General features: G+C 41.7%; 1 protein-coding gene across 1 annotated transcript in view; it reads right to left on the bottom strand.

The window, feature by feature from the left end:
* Positions 1 to 22,227, bottom strand: part of BMF (Bcl2 modifying factor) — a 44,258-nt gene extending 22,031 nt beyond the window's left edge. The window contains exons 1-2 of the mRNA XM_089521969.1: positions 22,074 to 22,227; positions 9,021 to 9,341 (exon numbers count right to left, since the gene is read on the bottom strand). Coding sequence (XP_089378095.1) covers positions 9,021 to 9,336 — 316 coding nt within the window. The 5' untranslated portion in view covers positions 9,337 to 9,341; positions 22,074 to 22,227. The remainder of the gene's footprint in view (positions 1 to 9,020; positions 9,342 to 22,073) is intronic.
* Between the last annotated feature and the right edge of the window lie 2,898 nt (positions 22,228 to 25,125).

Genomic DNA, 25,125 nt, shown 5'->3' with positions numbered 1-25,125 from the left:
ATACATTTCTGAGTGGGCATGCATGGAACTGTGCTCTTCAGAACACATTCCTATGCATGCACCTAGAAGGCAGATGGGCAACTATATGGGGTTGGAGGGCAATCTCCAATATCCTCATGGTCTCCACTCCCACTTAAATGTGCCAGAATTACACTCCTTTTCCCTCTGTTTCTCCTTCAAAATGCTGACAGTTCTGTCACTTCCTGTCACCATGTGAAAGGTGAAATGGTGGGGGAGAGGAAATGGTATTTGAGAGGGACTGGATCTGAGGGGATTTGGAAGAGTCAGTGAGGGGGATTGCATGTTTGTACGCATTGTGGGGCTTTGGATGCTATTCTGGGATGGATTTCCCCTGAAACCTGTGCTGATTTTTTTTAAATGAAGGAATCATGGTGTTTGGGGGAACTGGGGTTGGTTTCACTGCACACAAAAGTGGAGTCCGGGTCCTGCATATAGTCCACACAGTGCACTACCAATCCATAACAGGAGTAGGTGACTTCAACAGGGTTTGTTGCTGTTAACTGCCTTTGAGTCAGCCTCAACTCATGGCAACCCTGTGGATAAGACACCTTCCCTATTCTCAATCTCCTGCAGGTTCAGACCCATGACCTCCCTGATGGAGTCTAACCATCTGGCCTGGAGTCTTCCTCTCTTCTACTGCTTTCTACCTTCCCCAGCACTGTTGTCTTTTTCTAATGAGTCATGCCTTCTCATGATGTGGCCAAAATATGACAGCCTCAGTTTAGACATCTTGGCTTCCAGAGAGATTTCAGGCTTGATCTGTTCTAGGGCCCTTTTGTTTGTCTTTTTTTGGCTGTCTGCAGTACCAGCACTCTTCTGCAGCACCACATCTCGTATAAATTGTTTTTCTTTCTATTCCCTTTCTTTGCTGTCCAGTCCTTATATCTATACATGGTGATGGGAAATACCATGGTTTGGACAATACTTAGTTCAGTGTTCAGTGTTATATTTTCACACCTCACAATCTTGTCCGGTTCCTTCATGTCTGCCTTTCCCATTCCTAATCTTATTCTGATTCCTTGACTGTAGTCTTCATTCTGATTGATGTTTGATCCAAGGTATGGAGAAACTTTGACTATTTTGATTTCCTCATTGTCTACACTGAATCTATGTAAATCTTCTGTAGTCATTGCTTTTGTTTTCTAACGTTCAACAGTAAGCCTATCTCAGCACTTTCTTCTTTGACTTTTTTTATTAATTGTTCTAAGTCGTGGCTATTTTCTGCTAGTAGTATGATGCCATCTGAATATCTTACCTACTTGATGTTCCTTCCTCCAATCTCCAATATACCTTCCTCTGTGTCTATACCTGCTCTGCAGATGATGTTTTCTGTATACAATTTGAACAAACAGGGTGATAGAATGCAACCTTGCGTGACCTCCTTTCCAATTGGGAACCATTCTCTTTATTTATCATCTGTTCAAATAGTACCCTCTTGTCCTGAGAACAGACACCTCTTTCCTCGACCTGAAATTGTATCTGAAACTTAATTCAGCCCTCAAACTTAGAGGATTCCTGCTGTTGTCACAAAATAAGGGTGGACATCTATATGGATGCCAATTTCCACCCCAACAGCCCTTCGGTGAGCTGCAGTGATATACAGTGCGCCCACGTCATACACGGGCACATTATACGCTGCTTTCAACACACACTGAAAGCAGCACTGCTTCTTCCAGCACCATGAGCCATAAGAAAGAATGGTGCATGTGCTGCCACTGTGCACCACTGCGTGCCACCGCAAGCACAAGCTCCATTACTTGTAATGGGGCTCAAGCATACGTGCTTTTTGTTTTACGCGGGGGATCCCTACGTAAAACAAGGGAGCACTGTATTCCCAACCAAAGAGGAAGAGACATCTCTTCCCCTTTCATTTCTGTTTATTTTTCAGCCTTTTAAGGGTTCATGGGGGCCTGCAGGGGGAACAAAAATGTGTTTTTGAATGCTTTAGGGGTATTTGGGGAAGGTTGGGGGCTGAAGGTTGTATGGGCTCTAGGCTTTAAGACATTTTTGGGAGGTCTAGGTGTGACTTACAAACCAGCCAATCAGAAGCCAAAGACCCTAAGCCAATCAGGTGCTGGCTGAGGAGTTTGAAGATTCCGCTTGGCAGTTGGGTTGAGTCAGTTAGGGTTTGGAATCCTGAGGAATGAAGCTGGAGTGGGGGAGATAGTTAGTGTTAGGTCCAGAGAGGGACAGTATTAGTTCTGGAGAGTCTAGAGGAGAGACTCAGTGTAACCAGACTCAGAAAGAGGAGTTTGGGTTACACAATTTCTTGAATGATAGTATAGCCTGTGCAAAGAATCCGGAAGTTGCACCAAAGCTGCACTCCAGTGCTTAGAAATGGAGTGTGGCTTTGGCGCGACCTCCGGACTCTTAGGACCCATGCATCATTTAAATAGCATACCTCCAAAGAGACCCGAAAAGCAGCTTTATTTTGGCAGTCTGTAACAGGCCTATGTTTAACCGTCTATAATCTACACAAAACCTAATAGTATGGTCGGGTTTCTCCACCAAAACTACCAGAGATGCCCAAGGACTCTGTGATGGTCCAATAATCCCCATCGTTAACATTTTATCTATTTAATCACTTATGTTATCTGCTAAAGGTCCAGTAACACGGTACGGGGAAGTAGCAATAGGTGTTGCTTCTCCTGTGTGGATATGATGGACTATCCCATTTATTCTCCCTGGCATATCTGAAAAGATGCTCTTAAACTTCGTTAACACCTGCATTACTTCTTTTCGTTGTTGTGGAGTGAGAGAAGGGTCAAGAGTAATCGCTTCTATCTTTCCCCCCATTCTCCTGTCTCCAACTGGGAATGGCAATCTCATCATTCTCAGTCTCTTTAACTGCGTATAATACTAAATTTTGTCTCTTATGATAGGGCTTTAACATATTCATGTGTACAAACTTACACCCCATCTCCAAGTCCACTATATTGTTTATGTCATTGATTTTCTCTGTCACTTGAAATTGACCGGCCCAGGCATATTGTAGTTTGTTTCCTCTTGTTGTTCACAGAAGTAAAGCTTCATCTCCTGGCAGGAACTTTCTGACTCGAGCCATTTTATCATACCACAACTTCTGTTGACCTTGAGCCGTCTTTAAGTTTTCCCCGGCACTTTGTAATGCTTGATTTAGGGACGTCATCAAATTTTTGGATATAGGATACCACATCTTCTGGTTTTCTTTTGACAGAATTTTCCCACTTGTGTCTAAGAAGGTCTAAATGTCCTTTTACCGTTACGTCCAAACATTAGTTCGAATGGACTGAATGCTAAGCTTTCTTGTGTGACTTCACGATAGGCAAATAGTAAATGTTGTAACTTGAGGTCCCAGTCTCGTGGGTTTTCTGTGGTATATGCTTTAATCATGTTGACCAGTGTCCCATTAAATTTTCTCTACTAATCCATTCCCTTGTGGGTGGTAAGCTGATGTGGTCAAATGTTTAACCCCACAGACCTCCCATAGTTTTTGTATCAACTTGGAAGTAAAAGAACTTCCCAAATCTGAGATGATCTCAATCCTAGTCTACAAAAAATGTCTATTAAAGCATTGGCCACTGTTAGGGTCTCCATATTTCTCAGAGCCACTGCCTCTGGATATCTTGTAGCATAGTCTATCAGCGTCAGAATGTATCTCTTTCCTCTCTGGGTTGTCTGTGGTAATGGACCCACGATGTCTATGCCTATCCGGTGGAAAGGCTGTGAAATTATTGGTAATGGGCGAAGCTTTGCTTTGGTCTTATCATTGGCCTTGCCGATTCTTTGACAATTATCACAAGATTTAATATACTGGCTAATATCTTGTTCTATCCTTGGCCAGTAGAAATTTAAGGATATCCTCTGGGTAGTCTTTTTTATTCCTAAATGACCCCCAAATGAACTAGCATGGGCCATTTCTAATATCTGGTGTCTATACTTTCGAGGGACCACTAACTGCTTGTGGACTTCCCTCTTTGTATTATATTTGTACTTCAGGACTTTCCTATATAAGTTGTCTTTTATGACTCTAAATCTGTGAGGGTGTTCCTCACTCAAATCTATGTCTCTTTTGTCCTCGGCCAAAACAAACAAAGGTTTCAAACTTTCATCCCCTCGTTCTTGACTAAATTCGGGGTTAGCTTTGATTTGACTTTGCTCAGATCCCTCCTTGCTTGAGGTATTTGTCTCTTTAACTTCATCTGGAAGAACCACTGCTTGATCTTGGTTTTCTTCCGACTATATTGACTTCCTCTGAAGAATTTTCTTTTTCTTGTTGTCTAGTGACTGCCCCTGTAAACCTAAAATATCGATCTAGGTCATTTCCCATTAGGCAGGGAAATGGAATGTCATCCCATACTGCGAATTTCCACTGCATGTTATGTCCCCTGAACGAGATATTTACTTTGCTTACTGGTGCCTTAAAGGCAGGGCCCCCTAACCCCTTCAAGATCATTTCTTCTTCTGGGCACCAATCTTGAGGTTGTACTAAGTGTGACTTAGCTATACACACCTCAGCCCCTGAGTCACGAAAACCCCACACCCAGTTCTTATTTATTTGTATCAATTCTCTATGTTCCTCTGGTTCTAACTCTTGAGGTAAATTTGTTACAAATAAGCAGGGTTTTGGAGACATATTCCTATTAGCATCCATTACTGTTCCAACTGTCATTTCTATGGCAACTGCCGCCTCACGTTGATCTCTGTGGCAACATTCCTTTATGTCAGGTCCAACTGATTTTATACAATAAGCTGATTTTATTTTGGATCTGGAGTCTTCATTGAATATTGCTGGACAATTACATCTTAGGTGACCTAATTTTCCACATTCATAACATTTTTTTGGATTGAAGCTGGACGATTCCTTCGACCAACTGTCTTTTTTATAAGCCTCAGGGTCATTTATTCTCATTGCTCCCCTTTTCCTCTCAACTTCAAGGGTTTTCTTTTGTTGCCAGGGTTGAAAGTTTTTTCCCTGGCTATTTCTCTCTTTTGAGGCATGCCAGTTTTTGGGATTTCTTTGTTCATTTTCTGCCGGCTTTCCCTCTGTCATTGGCAATTTTCTATCATCCCCTTTGATTAAGGCCAATGTATCTATTATCTTGGCCACCTCAGATACGGTTTTAGGTTGTCGGTCCTGAACCAACCACCTATATTCTTGGGGAATAACATTGTAGAACTGTTCCAAGCCTATCAGACTTTGTAATTCATCTTTGGTCATTATTGTAGACCCCTCAATCCAACTTTTTAACAAATAATCCAATCTACATCCTAGCTGGGTATATGTTTCATCGCCTTTTTTCTTAATGGCCCGAAACTCTCTTCTGTGGTGTTCGGGAGTTAGTCCAAATCTCTGTTTTACCATATCTTTGAACAGATTGTAATTTTGGGCTTCATCTGGCCTCAGTTCAGCATAAATTTCTGTCAGGCCACCACTAATTTGTGACCTCACATAGCTCATCCTTTCTTCTGCTTTTATATTTAATTCTTCACAAGTTCTCTCAAAGTTAGTAAAGAAGGACTCAATATTGTCCCCTTTATAATATCATGGAAACAGTTTCAATACCAATTTGAGGTATTCGGTTTACCTCAGCCATCATCTGCATTTGAGGGACTCCCTGTTCTAAACTCCTCATCCGAAACCGACGATCCATTTCAGCTTGTCTTGCCCTAAGTCTTTCTAACTCAATCTCTTTTTCCCTTTCAGTTTTGGCCATTTCCTTTTCCTTTTCAAGTTCTTTTTCTCTACACAGTCTCTCACTTTCTATTTTAGCCATTTCTATTCTTTCTTTTATTTTCCAAATATCTCCACTCTCCTGAGGTTCAGAAATTATGGTGTCAACACTAGCCACCATTTCTTCTCCGACTTCCTCTTCCACCATTTCTGGCCCTGCTGGAGGTTTAACTTTTTTAGGAAGCATTGTTGATAGTATTTCCTTACAATTACCTCTAACTTTTACCTCAGGTAATACTCTTATTTTATTCTGCCTCAATTGAGTCAAAAGAATCCACCTGGATTTAAAGTCAGATTAGTGATTCCTTACGTTACCACAAATTTTTACCTCAAGAATCACATCTCTTTGACCGGGTCTCAACTATGTATAGAGGCTCCACTTGCCCCTCAACTCAAATTAGTGATTCCTTACATTTACCACTGACGTTTACCTCAGGAATCACAAAGTGTGCTTTTTCATTCCTACTAGTCTCCTACCGCTACCAGTACGTTTACCTCAGAGACTAGTCTTATCTAGGGTTGTCAGTTTTCAAGTGATCTCCTACAAATTACCCTTTTTGTTTTTACCTCAGAGATTACTCTTCTGAATCTAACACCTATATTTTAAACTGTAGGTTTCCCTTTCTTTCAGTTTAAACCTACTACTGCGTATCTGGTATTTCCACTCAGACCCCTTAACTTCAGCACACCTTCAGCTACCAGATTTTTTGGATCCCGGCACTGCACACCAAATTATGTAACGTTTTCCCCACCACCTCACAATTCTTTCCTTCTTTGTGACCCAACACACCTGTGGGTTTTTAAAGGTCAGTAGCATGAATGGATGTTAAATCACAGACCAAGTGGGTCTTGTTTATTTTAACACAGAATAGGCAAAGGTAACTTTGACAAGAAGTTATTACTATGTCTTCTTTTGTTACATATATACAAGTCTGGTTTTAACTTTCCAATAATAACTCAGCTGGAGTGCAGCTTTGGTGCAACTTCCGGATTCTTTGGGTGCATGCATCATTTAAACAGCATACCTCCAAAGAGACCCGAAGCAGCTTTATTTTGGCAGTCTGTAACAGGCCAAAGTCACCCAAACTGACACCTATCCTATGTCCAGATCCGAGGATCTAATCGAAAAGATGGGACGGGCTCAGTATATCACCACCCTGGATTTGACTAAGGGATATTGGCAAGTGCCTATGTGCCCTAAAGACCAGTTAAAAACTGCCTTTATTACACATAGGGGATTATATGAATTTACAGTGTTGCCATTTGGATTAAAGAATGCACCCTACACTTTCCAAAGATTGGTGGACAACATTTTAGCGGAGTTTAAACATTGTGTGGTAGCCTACATTGATGATATCGGTATCTTCAGTAACTCTTGGGGGGAACATATACAACATCTCGCTAAGGTACTGAAAAAACTGAAAGAGAGTGGAATGACTGTCAAAAGTTCAAAGTGTCACGTAGGGAAAAGAGAGCCGATATTTAGGCTATATTGTGGGTAGCAGGACCATCAAGGCAGAAACTTCTAAAGTAGAAGCCATAGTTAACTGGTCCGTCCCTACTTCAAAAAAGGTGTGTGGTCATTCCTGGGATTGGGAGGATACTATAGGAAGTTCATTCCAAATTTTAGCAGTATTGCCAGCCCATTATCCAATTTAACCAAAAAAGATAAGCCTGCTAAAGTTCTCTGGTCAGCAGAATGTGATAGTGTGTTCACGGAATTGAAACTTCTGATGACCACGGCTCCGGTTCTGATGGCTCCGGATTACACCAAGGCTTTCATAGTTACTACGGATGCCTCTAATGTTGGTCTGGGTGCCGTGTTAAGCCAAGAAGGGGAAGAGGGTCAGATCCATCTGATCTTATATATAAGTAAGAAACTCCTACCTGGAGAAAGACACTTAGCCACAATAGAAAAAGAATGTTTGGCTATAGTGTGGGCTGTAAATAAACTTAAGCCATACTTGTTCGATCACTCTCCCTTGTGTTGGTTGAATCAGACGCGGGGAAATAACAGCAAGTTATTACGATGGAGTCTTATGTTAGAGGACTTTGACTTGGCCATTCAATATGTCAAGGGTAAGGAAAATGTAGTGGCTGATGGTCTCTCTAGACAATTTGAAGAGGGGTAAAAGAAGAGAGACAAGGTTTGTAAACAGGTTGATATGACAATGTATATAAGTGACATATATGTGTATATAGTGACGATGTTTACCTGTTGTTTATATAATGTTATATATAATGGGTAAGTATAATGATAACTAAGAGTTCCTTGGCCCATATAACTGTTTGGTTATGTGTGTCAATGAACCTATTAAAGGGGGGAGGTGTGTGATGAACTGACTTACAAACCAGCCAATCAGAAGCCAGAGACCCTAAGCCAATCAGGTGCTGGCTGAGGAGTTTGAACATTCCACTTGGCAGTTGATTTGAGTCAGTTAGGGTTTGGAATCCTGAAGGATGAAGCTGGAGTTCAGTGGGGAAGATAGTTAGGATTAGAGACTGAGGGAACAGTATTTTGATAATAGACCAAGGACGGGTCTGTTAGGTCCAGAGAGGGACAGTATTAGTTCTGGAGAGTCTAGAGGAGAGACTCAGTGTAACCAGACTCAGAAAGAGGGGTTTGGGTTACATAATTTCTTGAGTGATAGTATAGCCTGTGCGGCTGAGTTATTATTGGAAAGTTAAAACCAGACTTGTATATATGTAACAAAAGAAGACATAGATGTTTATCACACTATACTCTTAAAGTGCTACTATTCCACTCTGACTCCTCTAGCTGCCTCCTGTTGCATTCTGGGATTTGCAGTTTTAAGAGGGGTATTTAGAATTCTCAGGCAGAGAAGTTCTCTGCCTGAGAATTCTAAATACTCCTCCTTAAAACTGCCAATCCCAGAATGCAACAGGAGGCAGCTAGAGGAGTCAAAGTGGAATAGTAGCACTTTAAGAGTATAGTGTGATAAACATCATAGTAACAACTTCTTGTCAAAGTTACCTTTGCCTATTCTGTGTTAAAATAAACTTTTATTCTTGGTTAACTATCCACTTGGTCTGTGATTTAACATCCATTCATTCTTCCGGCCCTTAAAAACCCACAGGTGTGTTGGGTTACAAAGAAGGAAAGAATTGTGAGGTGGTGGGGAAAACGTTACACTAGGGCAGCCACAAAATGGGGTTGGGAGCACATGAAACCTTTGGACTGCATTTTACCCAGTCTTTGCCATAGATACTTAAGTTATACCTTCGCTGAAAAACAAAGAAACATGTAAAATTCAAGCATTCTTACCATAGAAGAGCCTCTGGGGCTCTTCTGTGACTCCACAAGGTAACATCACATCCTGGCTGGAAGAGGATGGATTGAGGGTTTGTGTTGCCTTGTCTTGCTGCCTGGCCTGCCTGCTGCCAGGGCCACAACAATGTGTAAGTGGGAAGAGCTGGAATCTCCCCAGGAGACAGTTGTAAGATTTGCTCTGGGTAAAAATGCCAGGAAAGGTCATCTCACTGGGCTGACTGGCAAGGCCACAATCTTCAGCATGGAACACGTCATCCTCCAGCCCATCCAGAGTGGAGAAGTCATCATCCAAGTAGCCAGGCGGATCCATTTTACCTGCAAAAATAACAGACACACGTAGTATAAAGATGCAACTGAATGGATATGTTTGATAATGGAGAGCACCAGGAAATTCTTGAAGAAAATCTGTATGTGCTTTACTGACTACAGCAAAGGCTTTGACTGCATAGGTCACAAAAAGTTAAGGAGGGCTGACTGTACAGAAAAACAGAGTGGTTCTCAATCAGCAAAGAGATCAGGCAAGGCTGCATATTATCACCCTATTTATTCAGCACATATGCAGAAAATATTATATGAAGGGCAAGCTTAGACTCATAGGTAGAAGGAGTGAAGACAGGAGGAAGAAACATTAACAACCTAAGATATGCAGACGACACAATACTACTAGCAGAAACAAATAAAGACTTGGAACAATAACTGAAGAAGGTGACGGAGTGAAGTGCCAATGATGGATTAATACTGATAATTAAAAAACAAAAATAATGGGCATGGAAGATGTACAAGAATTTGTCCTAGACAATGAGATCCTTATTGGAAAAACATATATGAACAGCATCCAAATCTGCGGGACTGGTGCACCATGTTACTGTTGGACGTTTCATGTGCACTGAGGGGCTGTGGTATCATTGTGGCCATGTCTCCAGATTGGCTGAGATGGGTTGACTCCCTCCAGGTCTGAGCAATGTGGAGCACTCCACCATATCCTAGGATTAGACAATGCATGGAGAATGACTAGTATTCTTGCCACAATTTATTTCTTTATCATGTTTCCCACTTCTGACCACATACTATAACCTATGGTCTTCCAAATGTTATTGGAATTCCATTCTCATCAACCTCAGCCAGCTTGGATAATTGTGAGGGATGATAGGAGGAGTTTATCAGCATCTGAAAAGCCACACGTTGGTCCATCCTGGCATATGGGATATAGCTGTACTGGGTTGCCCCCCTCTCTGCTCTCTTTTTGCTGGCAGGCAAAGACTTTCCTATCTAAACAGACCCTTAGCCACTAACGGCTTGGGTTAAGAAAATGTGCAATGGGCGTGCTATTTTTTATATGAAATATGTGTTTTATGTGTTTCTTAATTTAAATTAATGTTTCAAAAGTAATTTTATTTGAACTGACTATTTTAAAACTATTATAGCACCTAGTGCTTTAGCTATTTGACTTTAACTTATATTGTAAGATGTTTTGTGTCCCCCCTTTTGGAGATAGATAAATAAATAAATGTGGTATATGCCTAGCGCCAGCACACCTGCAACACAGGACATCCCTTTAGCAAACTTACTGGTCAGATAGCAATATAAAAGTGAGACTCAAGAGGGGGGAAATCCTGCCTTTACTCATGTGCCAAAAGACCTGAAGTGAAATGACCCAAGGACTTATACAGAAGAGAAGCAGTTTTTAAAGACAAATGGGTAACTTATAGAGATCTCTTATTGTTGCAAGGAGAACACTGCAGAATGAAGACAATGATGAACTGAAGTTTGAGGGATATATATTTCAGTTGTACTTGTAAGGAAAGATGTTTGAGAGACCTAAGATGGATAAGAATTTATATGAGATGGAAGTAACAAAATTAGAATTTGAGACTGAATTGTATATGGATGATGATCATTTAATTGCTAAAATTAACAATATAAGCTACTGTTAACAATAGAAATGGAAGAAGAACAAGTTAAAGAATGCATGAAAAAATGGGCCCAGGATATATACGTAATAATATACAGCTGGATCAGTAGGGAAAAAATGTGGACAAAGAACTTAAAATTCACTTTAAGTTATGATTTAAAGGAGAATTTTTACAAAACAATATACTGGTATTTGACTGCAGAGAGATTGTCTAAGGTGTATAAGGCTTTCCAACATATATTGGAAATTAACCAAAAAGAGGGAACTTTTTACCATGTGTGGTAGACTTGTCTTAAGGTGAGAAAATATTGGACTCAGATGTATTCTATTATGAAAGACATTTCAAAGTTTAAATTTAAATTGAATCAGAACTCTTCCTACTGGGTTTGATGGATAAACAGATCAAGAAGAAATGTGGAAGAATTGCCAATATATTATTCCAGCCACTAGAATATTCTACATGCAGAAATAGAAGGTTGAAGAAATCCCAGCACAAGAATGGCTGATGAAATTCTATGACCTTGTTGAAATGGACAAACTGACAATCTTGTTTAGAGAGAAATCTGTTACATTTTTTCAAAAGTAGTGGGAACTGATAATTGACTTTATGAGAAAACACTGGGGGAAATAACAATTTTAGGATTTGTAGAATATTAGAATAGAATAGTATGTAGAAGTGTATTTTAAAAGAAAACTGGCATAATTTGATATATCAAATTATTTGATATATAGGACTAATTTGATATAAATCATCATCAGCTAGTAAGCTGGAAATCATATGTATTCCCTTTTCTTTTGTTATAGTGTTATTTTGTGTAGTGTGTTAGTTTGTGGAATTATTTGTGGAATTTCAATGTGTAATTTTTCCAATATGTGTTGCTTTATTATATTAAATGTTATGTGTTAATATTTTTTTAAAAAAAAATGACCAAAGACAAAAGACATTAATTCCACAGAAATATCTAGCGTTCCGAAGGAGACTAATCTGTAAAATCTCATTCTGTTGCTTGTGTGGAACAAAAGGCACAAAAATGCACAGACCTGAGCATTGCCCAAATAGAAGGTAAAAGATATGTTCAGTGAAATCTTGAATACAAAAATTCAGTTTCTTCCTTTTCTGTATAATGCACATAGGTGAAAATAGACGTTCTTGGTAACACTGACTGAGATTGTATTGACAAGCATAACTATGCCAGTGGAAGATGAAGAGGCACAGCAGCAGAGGAAAAGGGGCTATGGATGCTGTCATCTCTATCAGGAGATAAAGCCGCATGAGCAGCTTAGGGACCAGCAGGGCAACTTTATTCTCCAGTGGCCCTTCCACACTACACAGTTATAGCACAATATCACTTTAACTGCCATGGTTACACTCAATGGAATCCTGGGATTTGCAGTTTAGGGAGGCGCATTTAGGATTCTCAGCCAGAGATCATGAATCCCACATTGGGAGAAAGGCAGCATACAATCTGAATTAATACAACTAAATATATAAATACTGCCTCAGCAAACTTTAACTGTAGTCATGGCACTTAAAGTGGAATCATAGCTCTATAACTGTGTGATGTGAAAGAGCTCCTGATAAAAATGGCTTTTGCTGCTGTCTCCTTGCTATGCCTCCACTAAAAAAGGACTGATACTGATGATGTGAGATTGACATCATTGGATGTAAGTCATCAAGAAGACCATGAAGATGTGGAAGTCACCAACAGGATTTCAGCCCTTCCCTCCCTGTTGTTGTTGTTGTTGTTATTGTTGACTTATGGCAACAGTAAGATGAACCCATCATGGAATTTTTTTGGCAAGATTTGTTCAGAAGGAGTTTGCCATTGACTTCTTCTGAGGCGGAGAGAGTGTAACTTGCCCAAGGTCACCCAGTGGGTTTCATGGCAGAGCAAGGATTTGAATCCTGTTCTTGAGAATCATGGTCCAACACTCAAACCATTACACCACACTGCCCCTCCAAAAAAAATAGAGGAAAAAGCTTTATTTACTTCTAGTAATTGTGTCCATATATTCTCCCAGTATCTAGTAATTGGCTCATTATGCTTGAAGAGATAAACTACAATTGTCCACAGACATACTACATTACTGCTTGGTCATAGGTGATAAAAGCAGCCTTTGTACCATTTGTGGAGCTCCTTAAAGTTATCTCACTATTTTTTATAAAGCTAGTTTAAGCTGAGGTTAGAGGCATGCATATCCCCAGATCACAAACAAGGAAGTGAAATTCAGTCTTTGGGTCAGTTATTTTGCTAACTTGCCTAAGGCAGCATATGCAAAGTGAAAGAGAAATGCTAGAGGGCAGATCCCTGTATACCACCTTATCAGTCTTGCTGCTTTTCTATGTAATAGAAAACATGTCCTTTCACCACTACTGAAGTAAGATTTGGCTGGAAGTCTAGTCAACTGCACTATGAGGAAAGGGAGACAGTGGTGCTATCATACACTTTGCCTTAGACAACTAAAACTGTTAGAGTGGTATGCTCTTATTTCACATATTTAGAGCTCTACAAGAGGTCTGTATTTATGACTTATCCCATGAAGAGGATCTTTAAGTCCAAGTTACAATCAGGCAGCATAGACAGCACTGTTCTTGCTTTAATGAAGAAGTCCTGTTCTAATATGTTTTGGGAAAACAAAAGAGGAAAGCAGCCTAGTGCTATGCCTTCAAGCTGTGGTTCCCAACTGCTGTCCCTGATTTGAGGACCAAAGATCAACAAGATCTAAGGACAAGTTTGTGGACCATTACCTTAAAGACCATTGTTAACTGCCCTCCAGTCGAATTTGATTCATGGTGACCCTATGGATGAGACACCTTCAAGTCCCCCTGTCTTCCACTGTTCTGCTTAGGTCCAGCATCTCAGGGCTGTGGCCTCCTTGACTCAGTCCATCCACCGGGTATGCAGGCTTCCTCTCTTTCTATTGCCCTCCACCTTTCCTAACATTATTGTATTTTCTAGTGAGTCATGCCTTCTCATGATGTGGCTGATGTACAGCCTCAGTTTGATCATCTTGGCTTCCAGGGAGAGCTCAGGATTACTTATCTACATGTGTCTGTGTGTGCACGTATGCACATGCCTTAAAGCAGGGGTAGGCAACCTGCGGCCCATGGGCTGGATGTGGCCCGGCGAGGCCTTGGGACCGGCCCCAGCCTGGTCCTGCCGCCGATGGCCGCCGGGGCCTTTGGCCTCTCGCGCAAGGGGACATGGTGGGGCAATTGTCTATAGAAGCCTCAGAAACATGCATTTATCTTAACATTTTTTAATAAATCAGCAAATTTTTTCACGTGTCCTCCATTTTTAAAAAAGTGTCCTCCATTTGAAAATTTTGACCTACATTTGTCCTGGTATATTTATTTAATTAATTTTTTAAAAAAATTATTTATTTATTTATTTATTTTTGCTTCGGCCCCTCCAGTTGTCTGAGGGACAGCAACCCGGCCCCCAGCTCAAAAAGGTTGCCTAAAGTCACCTGTCAACTTATGGCAACCCCATGAATTTCCACACTGTTTTCCTAGGCAAGGAATGCACTTACTTGAGAGAAAGGTTTTATTGAACTCAATAGGGCTTCCTTCAGAATGACTGAAAATATGAACTATAAAGAGACTCTGAGAAAAAAGATGAATAAGGTATGAGTGCATGGGTTTAAACCTAAACACACTTACCAAGACGAATACCCCGCTGCCAGGAAAAATTGTAGGACTTATTTCCAATTATCCATGTGCAATACCATGCTATAAACTTTGAGGTTGGGTTGCTGGTGTTTTTTACAGTATCTAGAGAAGGGGAAGGATATGACAGTGACAGAAAGCTAGCACAACAAATGAGGAGTGAAGCTATCTCCATTGCCTGAAATATTCCAAGTCATACACAGACACATGTAGATATAATCTGCCCCGCACACTCAGAACAACCGGGAAGAACTTGCTGAAAATCTCACCTTCTGAATATGTTACTACATCCCATATAGCCTTCTCAGTAGCAGCCCCACAAATCTGGAACAGTCTTCCCGAGGAGTTCTGCCTTATCACCCCCCTGGAAACATTTAAAAAGAGGCTTAAAACCATCCTCTTCTGTCAACCCTTCCCCTCTGGAAAATGAGGTTGTGTATTTTGATCCCATCGACTCTCTGCCTCACCCTATTGAATGACTGTTTTAGATTTGTATAGTGCATATTGTGTTACTAGTTTTTATCTATTTTTATGATGTGTTTGTAACTGGTTTTAATTCTGTGTAAACTGCTTTGATCTTTTGGAAAAGCGGTATATAAATAAAATTTATTATTATTATCATCATCATCATCATCATCATCTTACTGGCCCAGGGTTAGAGGAACATCTCATGCCTTGCCTTGTCTCCTTAGTCACATTGAGAGAATACATGGACCCATAAACTGCTGAGAGTCCTTTTAAGAGCTCATTTTCTTTCCTTGTCCATGAGAAGTGGACTGGTTCACATGGTTTCACTCAGCCTTCAAGATGAAAGTTCTTTAGAGGAAACAGGCAAGTCTTGAACAATTTTGAAATGCAATAGGAAAAACAGGTAAGCATCTTCATTCCTGCTGCACACACGGATTTCAGAGCCCAGAGTTTGCTCTACAGACAGTACCTAACTACATTAGTGAAGGAGAGGCAGAACATCGATCTCCTAGAAGGCAAATGTTAAACATTCTTTATCTGTGACTGCACAGTACCACTACCATGCTCAGACCTGACCTATATGTGTGGTAGGATAAGGTGGTATGAACTCCTCTGCTTAAGGCTATAGGAAATCACAATTTTTTAAAAAAATGTTCTTTCATGTAGGAAAGCAATGCTGGGTCCATGTGCAGCTCCTCCATGTGGTGAACCACTGAACTTAAACAAAAGATCATCAGGCCCTGGAATGAACTATAATGGTTTTCCTATTCCAGTTTAGCCTTGTTTCAAGAACAAGATTTTCCTGTGCTTTGATGTCTTCCTGTATCCTTGGTTCTGGTTTGTTCTTTGGTCCTGATTACTGGCATATCTAATGGCCCTTGGCTCATTTAAAAATTTAAAATTGCTGTTTATGGCCACAGAGCTGGGAAATGTTTGGATGATGATAACGATAACTCTCACAATCCCTCTGCTCAGTGCTACTCAAAGTGTTAGCCCAAGTATCATTGTCTGCATGCTCTGTACTGGCTGCTGGTCCCCAATACATTCCTAGGAAAGTAAAAACTTTTAGCCAGTGGCTATAAATATGATGCCGGTCCCTGGCACACTGGGGGGGAAAGTGTGCTAGTTCCTCATAAGAGATGGCTTAAGAAGGATTGCCTCAGCCAGCAGTGCCGCTGGTCATACTGGCTTGGGGATTCTGGGAACTGACATCCAAAAAAGTAACTCTGCTCTGCCCTGACAATATTTTAGCTTCCAAAACAAACAAATAAATACTTGCATACTGAAGGGCCATACTAGTTTCCCATAATTTTAGGATTTTTAAAAAACTTTTTTTCTGGTGCAGGAGCACTCAAAAATTCGATACAAACCCCTGCTGTCTCCAGCGGTAGTCTAGGATACCCATTCTGCTACATGAACAGATAAACCCATGTTACAACTGGCAGTAGACGATGAGAACAAACAGCTGGTGAAATGCTGAACTACCAGAGAAATAAAAAGAAAGCTGCTCTCATCATCCAGTACCCCGAACACTTAGGCCCAGTTTTACCGCCTTCCCCCCACCCCCAATCCAGTACCTCACTTAGGCCCAGTCTTACCACCTGCCCCCGCCCCCCCACCCCCAATCTAGTAATATGGACCCCAAACACTCACATTGTAGCTGTGTCACTGGGACTTACTCCTGAGTATGCTTGCATCAAACTGAGCTGTGGCCTGTTACAGACTGCCAAAATGAAGCTGCTTCGGGTCTCTTTGGAGGTATGCTGTTTAAATGATGCATGGGTCCTAAGAATCCGGAAGCTGCACCAAAGCTTCACTCCAGTGCTTAGGAATGGTGTGTGGCTTTGGCGCGACCTCAGGACTCTTAGGACCCATGCATCATTTAAACAGCATATCTCCAAAGAGACCCGAAGCAGCATTATTTTGGCAGTCTGTAACAGGCCTGTGTTTGGTATGCATCATGAGAAAATATCTGGCCCAATCCACTTTGCTTTCAAACAGACCCACATCTTGTCCATAGTCACAACTACTACAGAATAATCCCCCTCCAACACTTCTTTGATTCCCTGGTCAGAAAGATTTCCCTACCTGTGGTCTACAGGCACCCACTATCAATTTAATCACTGTCACAGCTTTTAATAATAATAATATTTATTTGTATTCTGCTTAATCTCGAGGAATCCAAGCAGATTACAGCAGTAAAACAAGGTACAGTTAAAAGAGAAATGCATTAAAAAATCCAAGATCCCCATCCCTTCCCCCTATCATAAAAACATAAACAAACACTAAAATGAGATTAAACCAAGAAGTTAAAAAAACATTAGTGTACAACAAAAATTAAAATGAAATAAAAAAATTTCAAGCAGAGTCCAGGTAAAGTAAAAGATAAAGATGGAGGATAATGGGAGAAAAAAAAGAGGGGGGGAGGCAGGTGAACAAGAATGTTCTAGTCTGGAAAGGCCCACTGGAAAAGAGAGCTTTTGATGTACTCTCTCAATTTATTTCATTCCAGCTGTATCTACAGCTGCATCCACATTGCAGAAATAATCCAGGTTGACCCCACTTTAACTACCATGGCTCAATGCTATGGAATTCTGGGAATTGTAATTTGGTGAGCCATCTAGCTTTCCTTGTCAGCAAGCTCTAGTGTCACAACAAACTACAGGTCCCAGAATTCCATAGCATTGATCCATAGTAGTTAAAGTGGTGTCAACCTGGATTATTTCTGCAGTGCAGATGCAGCCTATGTAACAGTTATAGCAGTCTGGTGCTACTTTAACAGGCATGGCTTCCTATTTAAGAATCTTGGAATCTGAAGTTTAAGTACCTCAGCAAACTATACATCCCAGAATTCTGTGGGCTGGAGCCATGACCACTATCAACCTGCTATAATGGCATTGGATAGTATAAAAAGGCATTAAGGAATCCAGATGCACCTTGGAGACTAACTGGTAAGAAGAAATTTCTAGCATAAGCTTTTCTGGATAACTATCTGTTGCAGATGAGGCTATGAAAGCTTATGCTAGAAATGTCTTCTTCCCAGTCTCATTTGGATTCTTTTATGCCTTTTTATGCCAAAACAGATGAACACAACTATCTGTTTGAATAAGCTACACTGGTGTAACGGTACACTGGTGTAATGGTAGTTAGTTCAAATACACTCATAGTGACTGTATACAACAAACTAGTAGAGGTCAATAGAAACACATTCAGTATGAACCTAGATGACACACATTGCAAAATATTCACCCATGACATGATCCTTTACGTGCTTACTCTCCCATTGTGTTCATAGCTCACCGTGGCTCCCTCCCAGAGAGGACTGTGTGGTTTTGTGCATTGGGTTCAGTTGCTGGAAAAGGCAGTTTGAAGTCCCTCCTCAGCAATGAATCTTGGGGAACTCTTCAAAGAACAAAGCTGTGAGGTCTGCCGTCCCTGGAAGTCTGAGATTCCTTGACAGGATGTGAACATGTTTTTTCAAGAGGAAGGCATTTTTAAATCAAGGGAAATCCTACCAGTGAGCGTTTTCAAGAGAATGTGTTTATAGTCCAGACAAAGTCTCCTTAGGAATCCCCTTTGAGAATAGTCTTAAGGGCATGATATTTTTAAGACTGTAGATAACATTTAGCAAATCTCATCCCTGGGCAGCATCTGGATAAGAGACTGCTTGAAATCCCATGCAAGTCGCTCTGTGTGTCCTGAAACAACCATCATATCTTTTTGAAAGAAGGGAACCACTTTTGCAGGCACCTTCCAACATAAGTATGACAATAACAATAAATCACAAAAAGTGAAAATAGTTCGCTCCATTCTGCTGACTTGGAAACACCTGTTGGGAGCCACACAATGCCTGCATTCTTCCATCTGCTTCCAGCCTTCTCTAACACACACACACACACACACACACACACACATATATATATATATGTGTGTTGCTTGCTCAAGAATGGAAAAAAAGGAAGGACAAAGGGAGGTCTATAGGAGACACAGGCAAAGCTGCAAGCTGGACTAGGCTATGGACTATTTTGATTTTGGGGCTCTCTCCTTCTTCCTTCTGCCCTGCATTTAAGTACTGCAAAATCAGTGGCATCTCTATGCCTTAAATGCATTATTTCGGCTTGGGATGAGGTCAAAACAAATCCATAAACCCATCCGCACAGACAAAAAGAAGTGGCACGCCAAAGTTATCCAGCTGATTTGACCTTACAGCATAGATGGGTATATGAAGTCATTTGATCCTTTAAGTACTCGTCTGGCAGCACATTAGTGGCCAAACCTCCCAAGCAAATTACTCCTTTCTGATCAGGAATGCTAATTCAAATCAGCAGGTTACAACCATCCTTTTTGGCAAGCCCCTAATCTATTGCTTTGTGGGAAGAGCATCAGATCTGTTTACTACTGACTGTGTCTCAAGGGACTGAACCATGTTCTTTGGATAATGAATGAGGTATTGAAATCTATTCTTTGGAGCACGCCAGGAAGCCACCGTGAAGGAAACAATTATGAACCATTCAGACAACTGCCAATGGCTGCAAATGCCGCTAGTAATCCATCCAAGAGAGAAGGTCTGCCCAGAAAACCAGAATGACTACATGTCATACAGAAACGAGTTGAATTTCTGATTCAAGAAATGAGTTGACATTCCCCTTGAGTTTCTGTCTGTCAAACAGCTGTTCAAAGCAACTTTCCTCTAAAACCTCTGCCACAGTGATAATTTATATTCACACTTTTCTTTCAACTCAACGAAGTCCTAAATCTAATAAAGATGTTATTTCCTGGAAAGCTTGGAGAAAAGCAATGGTGAAACAGTAAAATTTACCAAATGAATGCAGAAGTGCAGGTGATGATGGCCTAGTGTCCAAGTCCAGCAATGCAAGCAGCTGGATTGAGCTGTGCAATGAGCCAATTCTAATGAGAGCCAGCTTGGTGTAGTTGTTTGAGCATTAGACTATGACACTGGGAGACCAGGGTTCAAACCCTGCCTCAGTTATGTCAACCTACTGGGTGACCTTGGGCAAATCACACTCTCTCAGCCTCAGAGGATGGCAATGGCAAACTCCCTCTGAAGAAATCTGCCAAGAAAACGCCATGATAGCTTCTCCTTAGGGTTGACCTAAGTCGGAAATGACTTGAAGGCACACAACAACAAAAACAACATGGTTCCTCTCCACCAGAAGAAGGCTTTTTGTAAACTCTATGGCTCTCCATTGCCTAGTCAAGACCAAACCCTGACCCCCAAAGGCATAGGACAGGAGCACGTTGTTGCTAGGAAAATCCCTCCTTTCCCTCGCAGCTATTCTGAGGATTGCAAATAAGCAACAGGTTGGCCGAAGATTTCATTTTTCCTGCTAATAAAAAAGTCCCGGTGCTTGGACTTGGCTTCATTACACCACTAGTAAGAAGTGTGTGAGAGAATGGACAAGATCCCTAACTTTGAGTGTAGATACATTTAAAGGTTATTGCAGTGATACATTTGCCACTTTCTTAATGCTAGACAATGCATTAAATCTGCCACCTGACCCAGGCTGCATCCACACTGCAGAAACAATCCAATGTGACACCACTATAACTGCCATGGCTTAGCTCTGGTGCCACAACTACCATTCCCAGAATTCCATACCATTAAGCCATGGAAATTATAGTGGTGTCAATCTGAATTGTTGTTTCTGCAGTGTGGATGTATCTTGGGTCAGGTGGCAGATTATTTCTGCAGTGTGTTTCAGTCCTAGGTTTCTGATAGGGGCACATCTTCCGAAACCAGGCAAGGGATTCATTCGCTCCTCTGTTTAACAGTATATAGCCCACCTTATCCTGAGGTCTGGAGGGGAGTAGCAAGTATTTGGAGGAAACCTAAAATCAGGTTCAGAAAGTGAAAATGCCAACTGGGGTGTAGTGATTTGAGCGTTGGACTAGGACTCTGGAGACCAGGGGTTCGAATCCCGGCTCGGCCATGGAAACCCAGTGGGTGACCTGGGCAAGTCACGCTCTCTCAGCCTCAGAGAATGGCAATGGCAAACCTCTTCTGAGCAAATTTTTCCCAAAAAGCCCTGTGACATGTTTTGAAGGCACACCACAACAATAGCCCTCCTTATCCTGAGGTCTCAGGGCGAGTAACAAGTACTCAGGGAAACCCAAAAAGCTATTCGGAGTGCGGAAAAAAGGCGAGTCCTGAGTGCGAGGCTACTCCCATCCAGAGTGACCAGAGGTCCCCTTCACTGCAAAGGAAGGCAAGGCACTACAAAATGTAGGATCTTCAGGGGGAAATGGAGGACGTTACCAACTAAAAGCCCTGCTCCAAATGGAGGACGTTTCTGAATTCCTCCTGAACATTAAGGCTGAAATGCAGGGCACGTCCTGGAAAATGAGGGCATTTGGCCCCCAGAAATGGAGGACATTTGGGCATCCTTCCTGGAAGAGAAGGTTGAAAATGAAGGACACGTCCTGCAGCATGCCTAGTCACCTAGCAATGGAGGACATGAGGGAACTCCCTCCTGGACAGAAGGCTGAAAGTGGAGGACACGTCCTGGAAAAGGAGGACGACCTGGTCACCCAGGGGTGGAGGATATTTGGGCATTCCTCCTGGAGGGAAGGTTTAAAATGGAGGACACGTCCTAGAAAAAGAGGACAACCTAGTCGCCCAGGAATAGAGGACATTTGGGAATTTCTCCTGGACAGAAGGCTGAAAGTGGAAGACACGTCCCGGAAAAGGAGGACGCCTGGTCCCCGAGCAATCCAGGAAGGGCTTTTGGGAATTCCCTCCTGGGCAGAAGGCTGAAACATAAGACGTGTCCTGGAAAAGGAGGACAACCTGGTCACTCTGGGGATGGGGAGCATTTAGAAATTCCCTCCTGGACATAGGACGGAAAAGGAGGACGACCGGGTCACCCAGGAATGGAGCACATTTGGGAATCCCCTTCGTCCTGGACATGGGGCTGAAAATGTCGGACGCGTCCCCATCCCACCTCCTCCACCCGGGGATGCGGAGCCCACCACCGACCTGCTGCCCCAGTTCCGATGGAGCGGATCCTGCGGGGGGCGAGGAGTCTCCTGGTCCAGAAGCAGCAGCAGCAGCAGCTGCAGCAGAAAGCGCGGGAGCCTTCTCAGGCTCCTCTGCGGCCGCAGCCACACGGCATTGTTTGCAAACTACTGCCCTCGCTTCCTGGCATGACCCAAACAGCTGATGGGAGCCACGCCTCCCATGGTGACGCGCTGGGGGCAGCTAGCCAATAGGGAGCGAGCGGGAGGCGCTGGCCACGCCCACCCAGGCTGAGCCCAACGTGGCTCCTGCGCCTGCTTTCCCTATGGCTTTCCTTATGGCTTCATCTCAGAGTATCCTTCCTGGGATCTCCCATATTAACACCCAGCCCATGATACCTTTATGGGGCCAACCAAAATGCACAATTACACATTGCAAGTTTTCCAAGTCACACTGGCTTCTTCTCCTCCATAGCAATAGCAAATACATTTCTATACCACTTATCATTAATAGTAATAATAATGATAATGATAATTATAATAATAATATAATTTATTTATATTCCGCCTTTTCCCGCCCAAAGGAATCAAGCTGGATCACAATACAAATATAACAATAAAATATCGTAGCAATAAACATTCACAGTTACAAACAGTCCCATATCCCAACCCTCCCCAATCTTATAAACAGCAATAAAATAGAGATTAAACAGCAGGATCAATTAAAAATTTCAAATAGAGATATTCTAAAATGAGAGGTAGATTTGAGGCGAGACAAGTATCTTCTTCTAGGGAGGAAGGGGGCTATCGATGTCGGTGAGGGGGAGGCTAATCTGGAAGGAGTTGTTACTATTATTATTATTATTATTATTAAGCTTCCTGCCCATCTGTTCCACCGCAAAGTTACTTTTTTTGGACTCCAAGTGGCCACACTGAGGAAGCAGAGTGGTGCAAATGGTTTGAATCTTGGACTGCGACTCTGGAGATCAGGGTTCAGTTCTCCTCTCGGCCATGAAATCAGCAGGGATGACCTTGGGAAAGAGGTCACATTCTCTCAGCCTCAGGGGAAGGCAATGGCAAGCCTCCTCCGAACAAATCTTGCTGAACTGCATTATTAGCAGGGCATTATTAGCAGACATGCTGAAGCTTTCCAAGAGAGAACCGGGATAGGATTATGCTCTATGTCCCAGAGCACCACCCTACCATGGTTCAGTTGCGGGAACATTTAGTCCACTGCTATATACATAGTAATAAAAAGTAACTTTTCCCAGCCCTCCTCATGACAGTCTCCACAGGGTGAGTAAAAGTGCATGTAGCTGTACTGATCTATATCAAAAGGATTTTCCTCCCCATTAGGAGAGGTCTTCCATAAAACTCTTGGATCTTAACTATCCATCCATGACCAGACGCTACAAAATACCTTATGTTACAATAGGAGCATTACCACCTTAAACAGCTTTAAAAAGCTGTTAAGATGGATCTCTTCTGGCAGGCCTTTCCTGAATAGATGCCCAGCCACTAAAAAAAAAGAACTGAATTTGTTGACCCTGGATTTTGTTACAATTATTGTTTACTTGTTTATTGTTGTTACTATTTTAAATTAAGTTTTAAATCGCATATGGTTTTAATTGTATTTAGGGGGAGGGGGAGTGGGATTGGGGGGGGGGTTATGTACGGAATGTATATTTTAATGTTGTAAGTCACCCTGGTTGCGTTGTACAGAGGGTCGGGATAAAAATACATTTTATTATTATGATGATGATTATTTATTAGGAGTACACTAGTTCACAATAATATGTCCTAGTTGTTTGGAAACATCACCTCCCTCAGCCTACTCTGAGGATGGTTACTTAGCTCAGAGGAAAAGGAGTGTGTGTGAAATCATCCCTGCTAACCAAAAAGCCAGCCCTAGTTCTCAGAGGCCACAGAGTTTGTCCGAAGCTTGCATTGCGCACTCAGATATATATACAATACATACAGACACAAGTGGAAAATAGAAAGGAGACGAGCTCCACATGCTGCTAGATGGCCAATGATCTATTCTTTAAAAAGCCCTATACGTTTTGGCCTGTTGTTGTGTTGTCACTGACTATAGTGATTTTTGTTGAATGTCCCTGAAGAAGGCCTGCTCCTATCTAGGCTGAAACACATTACGCTTTTAAAAATAAAGAACAGGTGATCAACTAGCAGCTCATGGAATCTGTCTCCTTTCTATACACACACACTTTTTAGTACTCTAAAGATACACACACACACACACAATAAAGAAAGTAAGGAAAATAAGATATGCTGCTCCTGAACTGAAGGTTCCATTTAGCTCTTATGTTTTAGCTCTGGTTTAAACATTTGTTCTCAATTTTTTACTCTTATCATTGTTTTATTGTGCTTAAACTTTGTTTTATGCCTCCTTGGGAGAGTTTTCTGTAAAAGGCCTCTTGCAACACTTTCAAATAAATGTACTGATTAGGCCTTCATAGACATACTCTTCCTTGATTTGTCTAATTTTTCTCAAGCGTTTTGGACCCCTTCCTCCTATTGGACCAAGGCAGCTGCTTGTATTTATATATGTCTTGGAGAATTCCCAGCAGAGATCATTTGGGGACTCTGCTGCTTATTTCCCTCCATTGTGAAAACTGTCCTTTTATTCATACTCTTGCTTCCTGTTTTTAAAGCAGTTGTAGTTCCATAAAATAACCTGATTTATCTTGCAACTCCTGACAGCCAAGGAGTATAGACATAAACATAACTATGCAATCTTTGCCACAATACAGACAAAGAAGTACTCTCCATGTTTCTATTTACTTCTGTTTTCTTCTTCTAACTAGGGACCTGGGTATTTTGCTTGAAGCTGGAATCAGATCTGAATAAAATTCTTCAAAACTGAAAAACAGCTGTTATTTTATTTTGTTCTTTGTCTTAGCCACCTTCAGTGCAGCCTGAAACTTGCATAGCACCTAGGAGTCCTCTAATGGGATTAGGTTCTATTATCTCCCCCTATCTTTCATTTTAAGAGTGTGACTAAACACAGACGTAGTGATTTCTTCATCAAACTAACCTCTCTCCCTGCTTCCCTT

Source organism: Sceloporus occidentalis, unplaced genomic scaffold (genome assembly GCF_023333645.1).
Source record: "Sceloporus occidentalis isolate IW3139 unplaced genomic scaffold, rSceOcc1.0.p SCAF_4, whole genome shotgun sequence".
Classification (NCBI taxonomy): Eukaryota; Metazoa; Chordata; class Lepidosauria; order Squamata; family Phrynosomatidae; genus Sceloporus; species Sceloporus occidentalis.
Note: the sequence above shows the minus strand (reverse complement) of the source record. Positions and strands in the feature narration are given on the sequence as shown.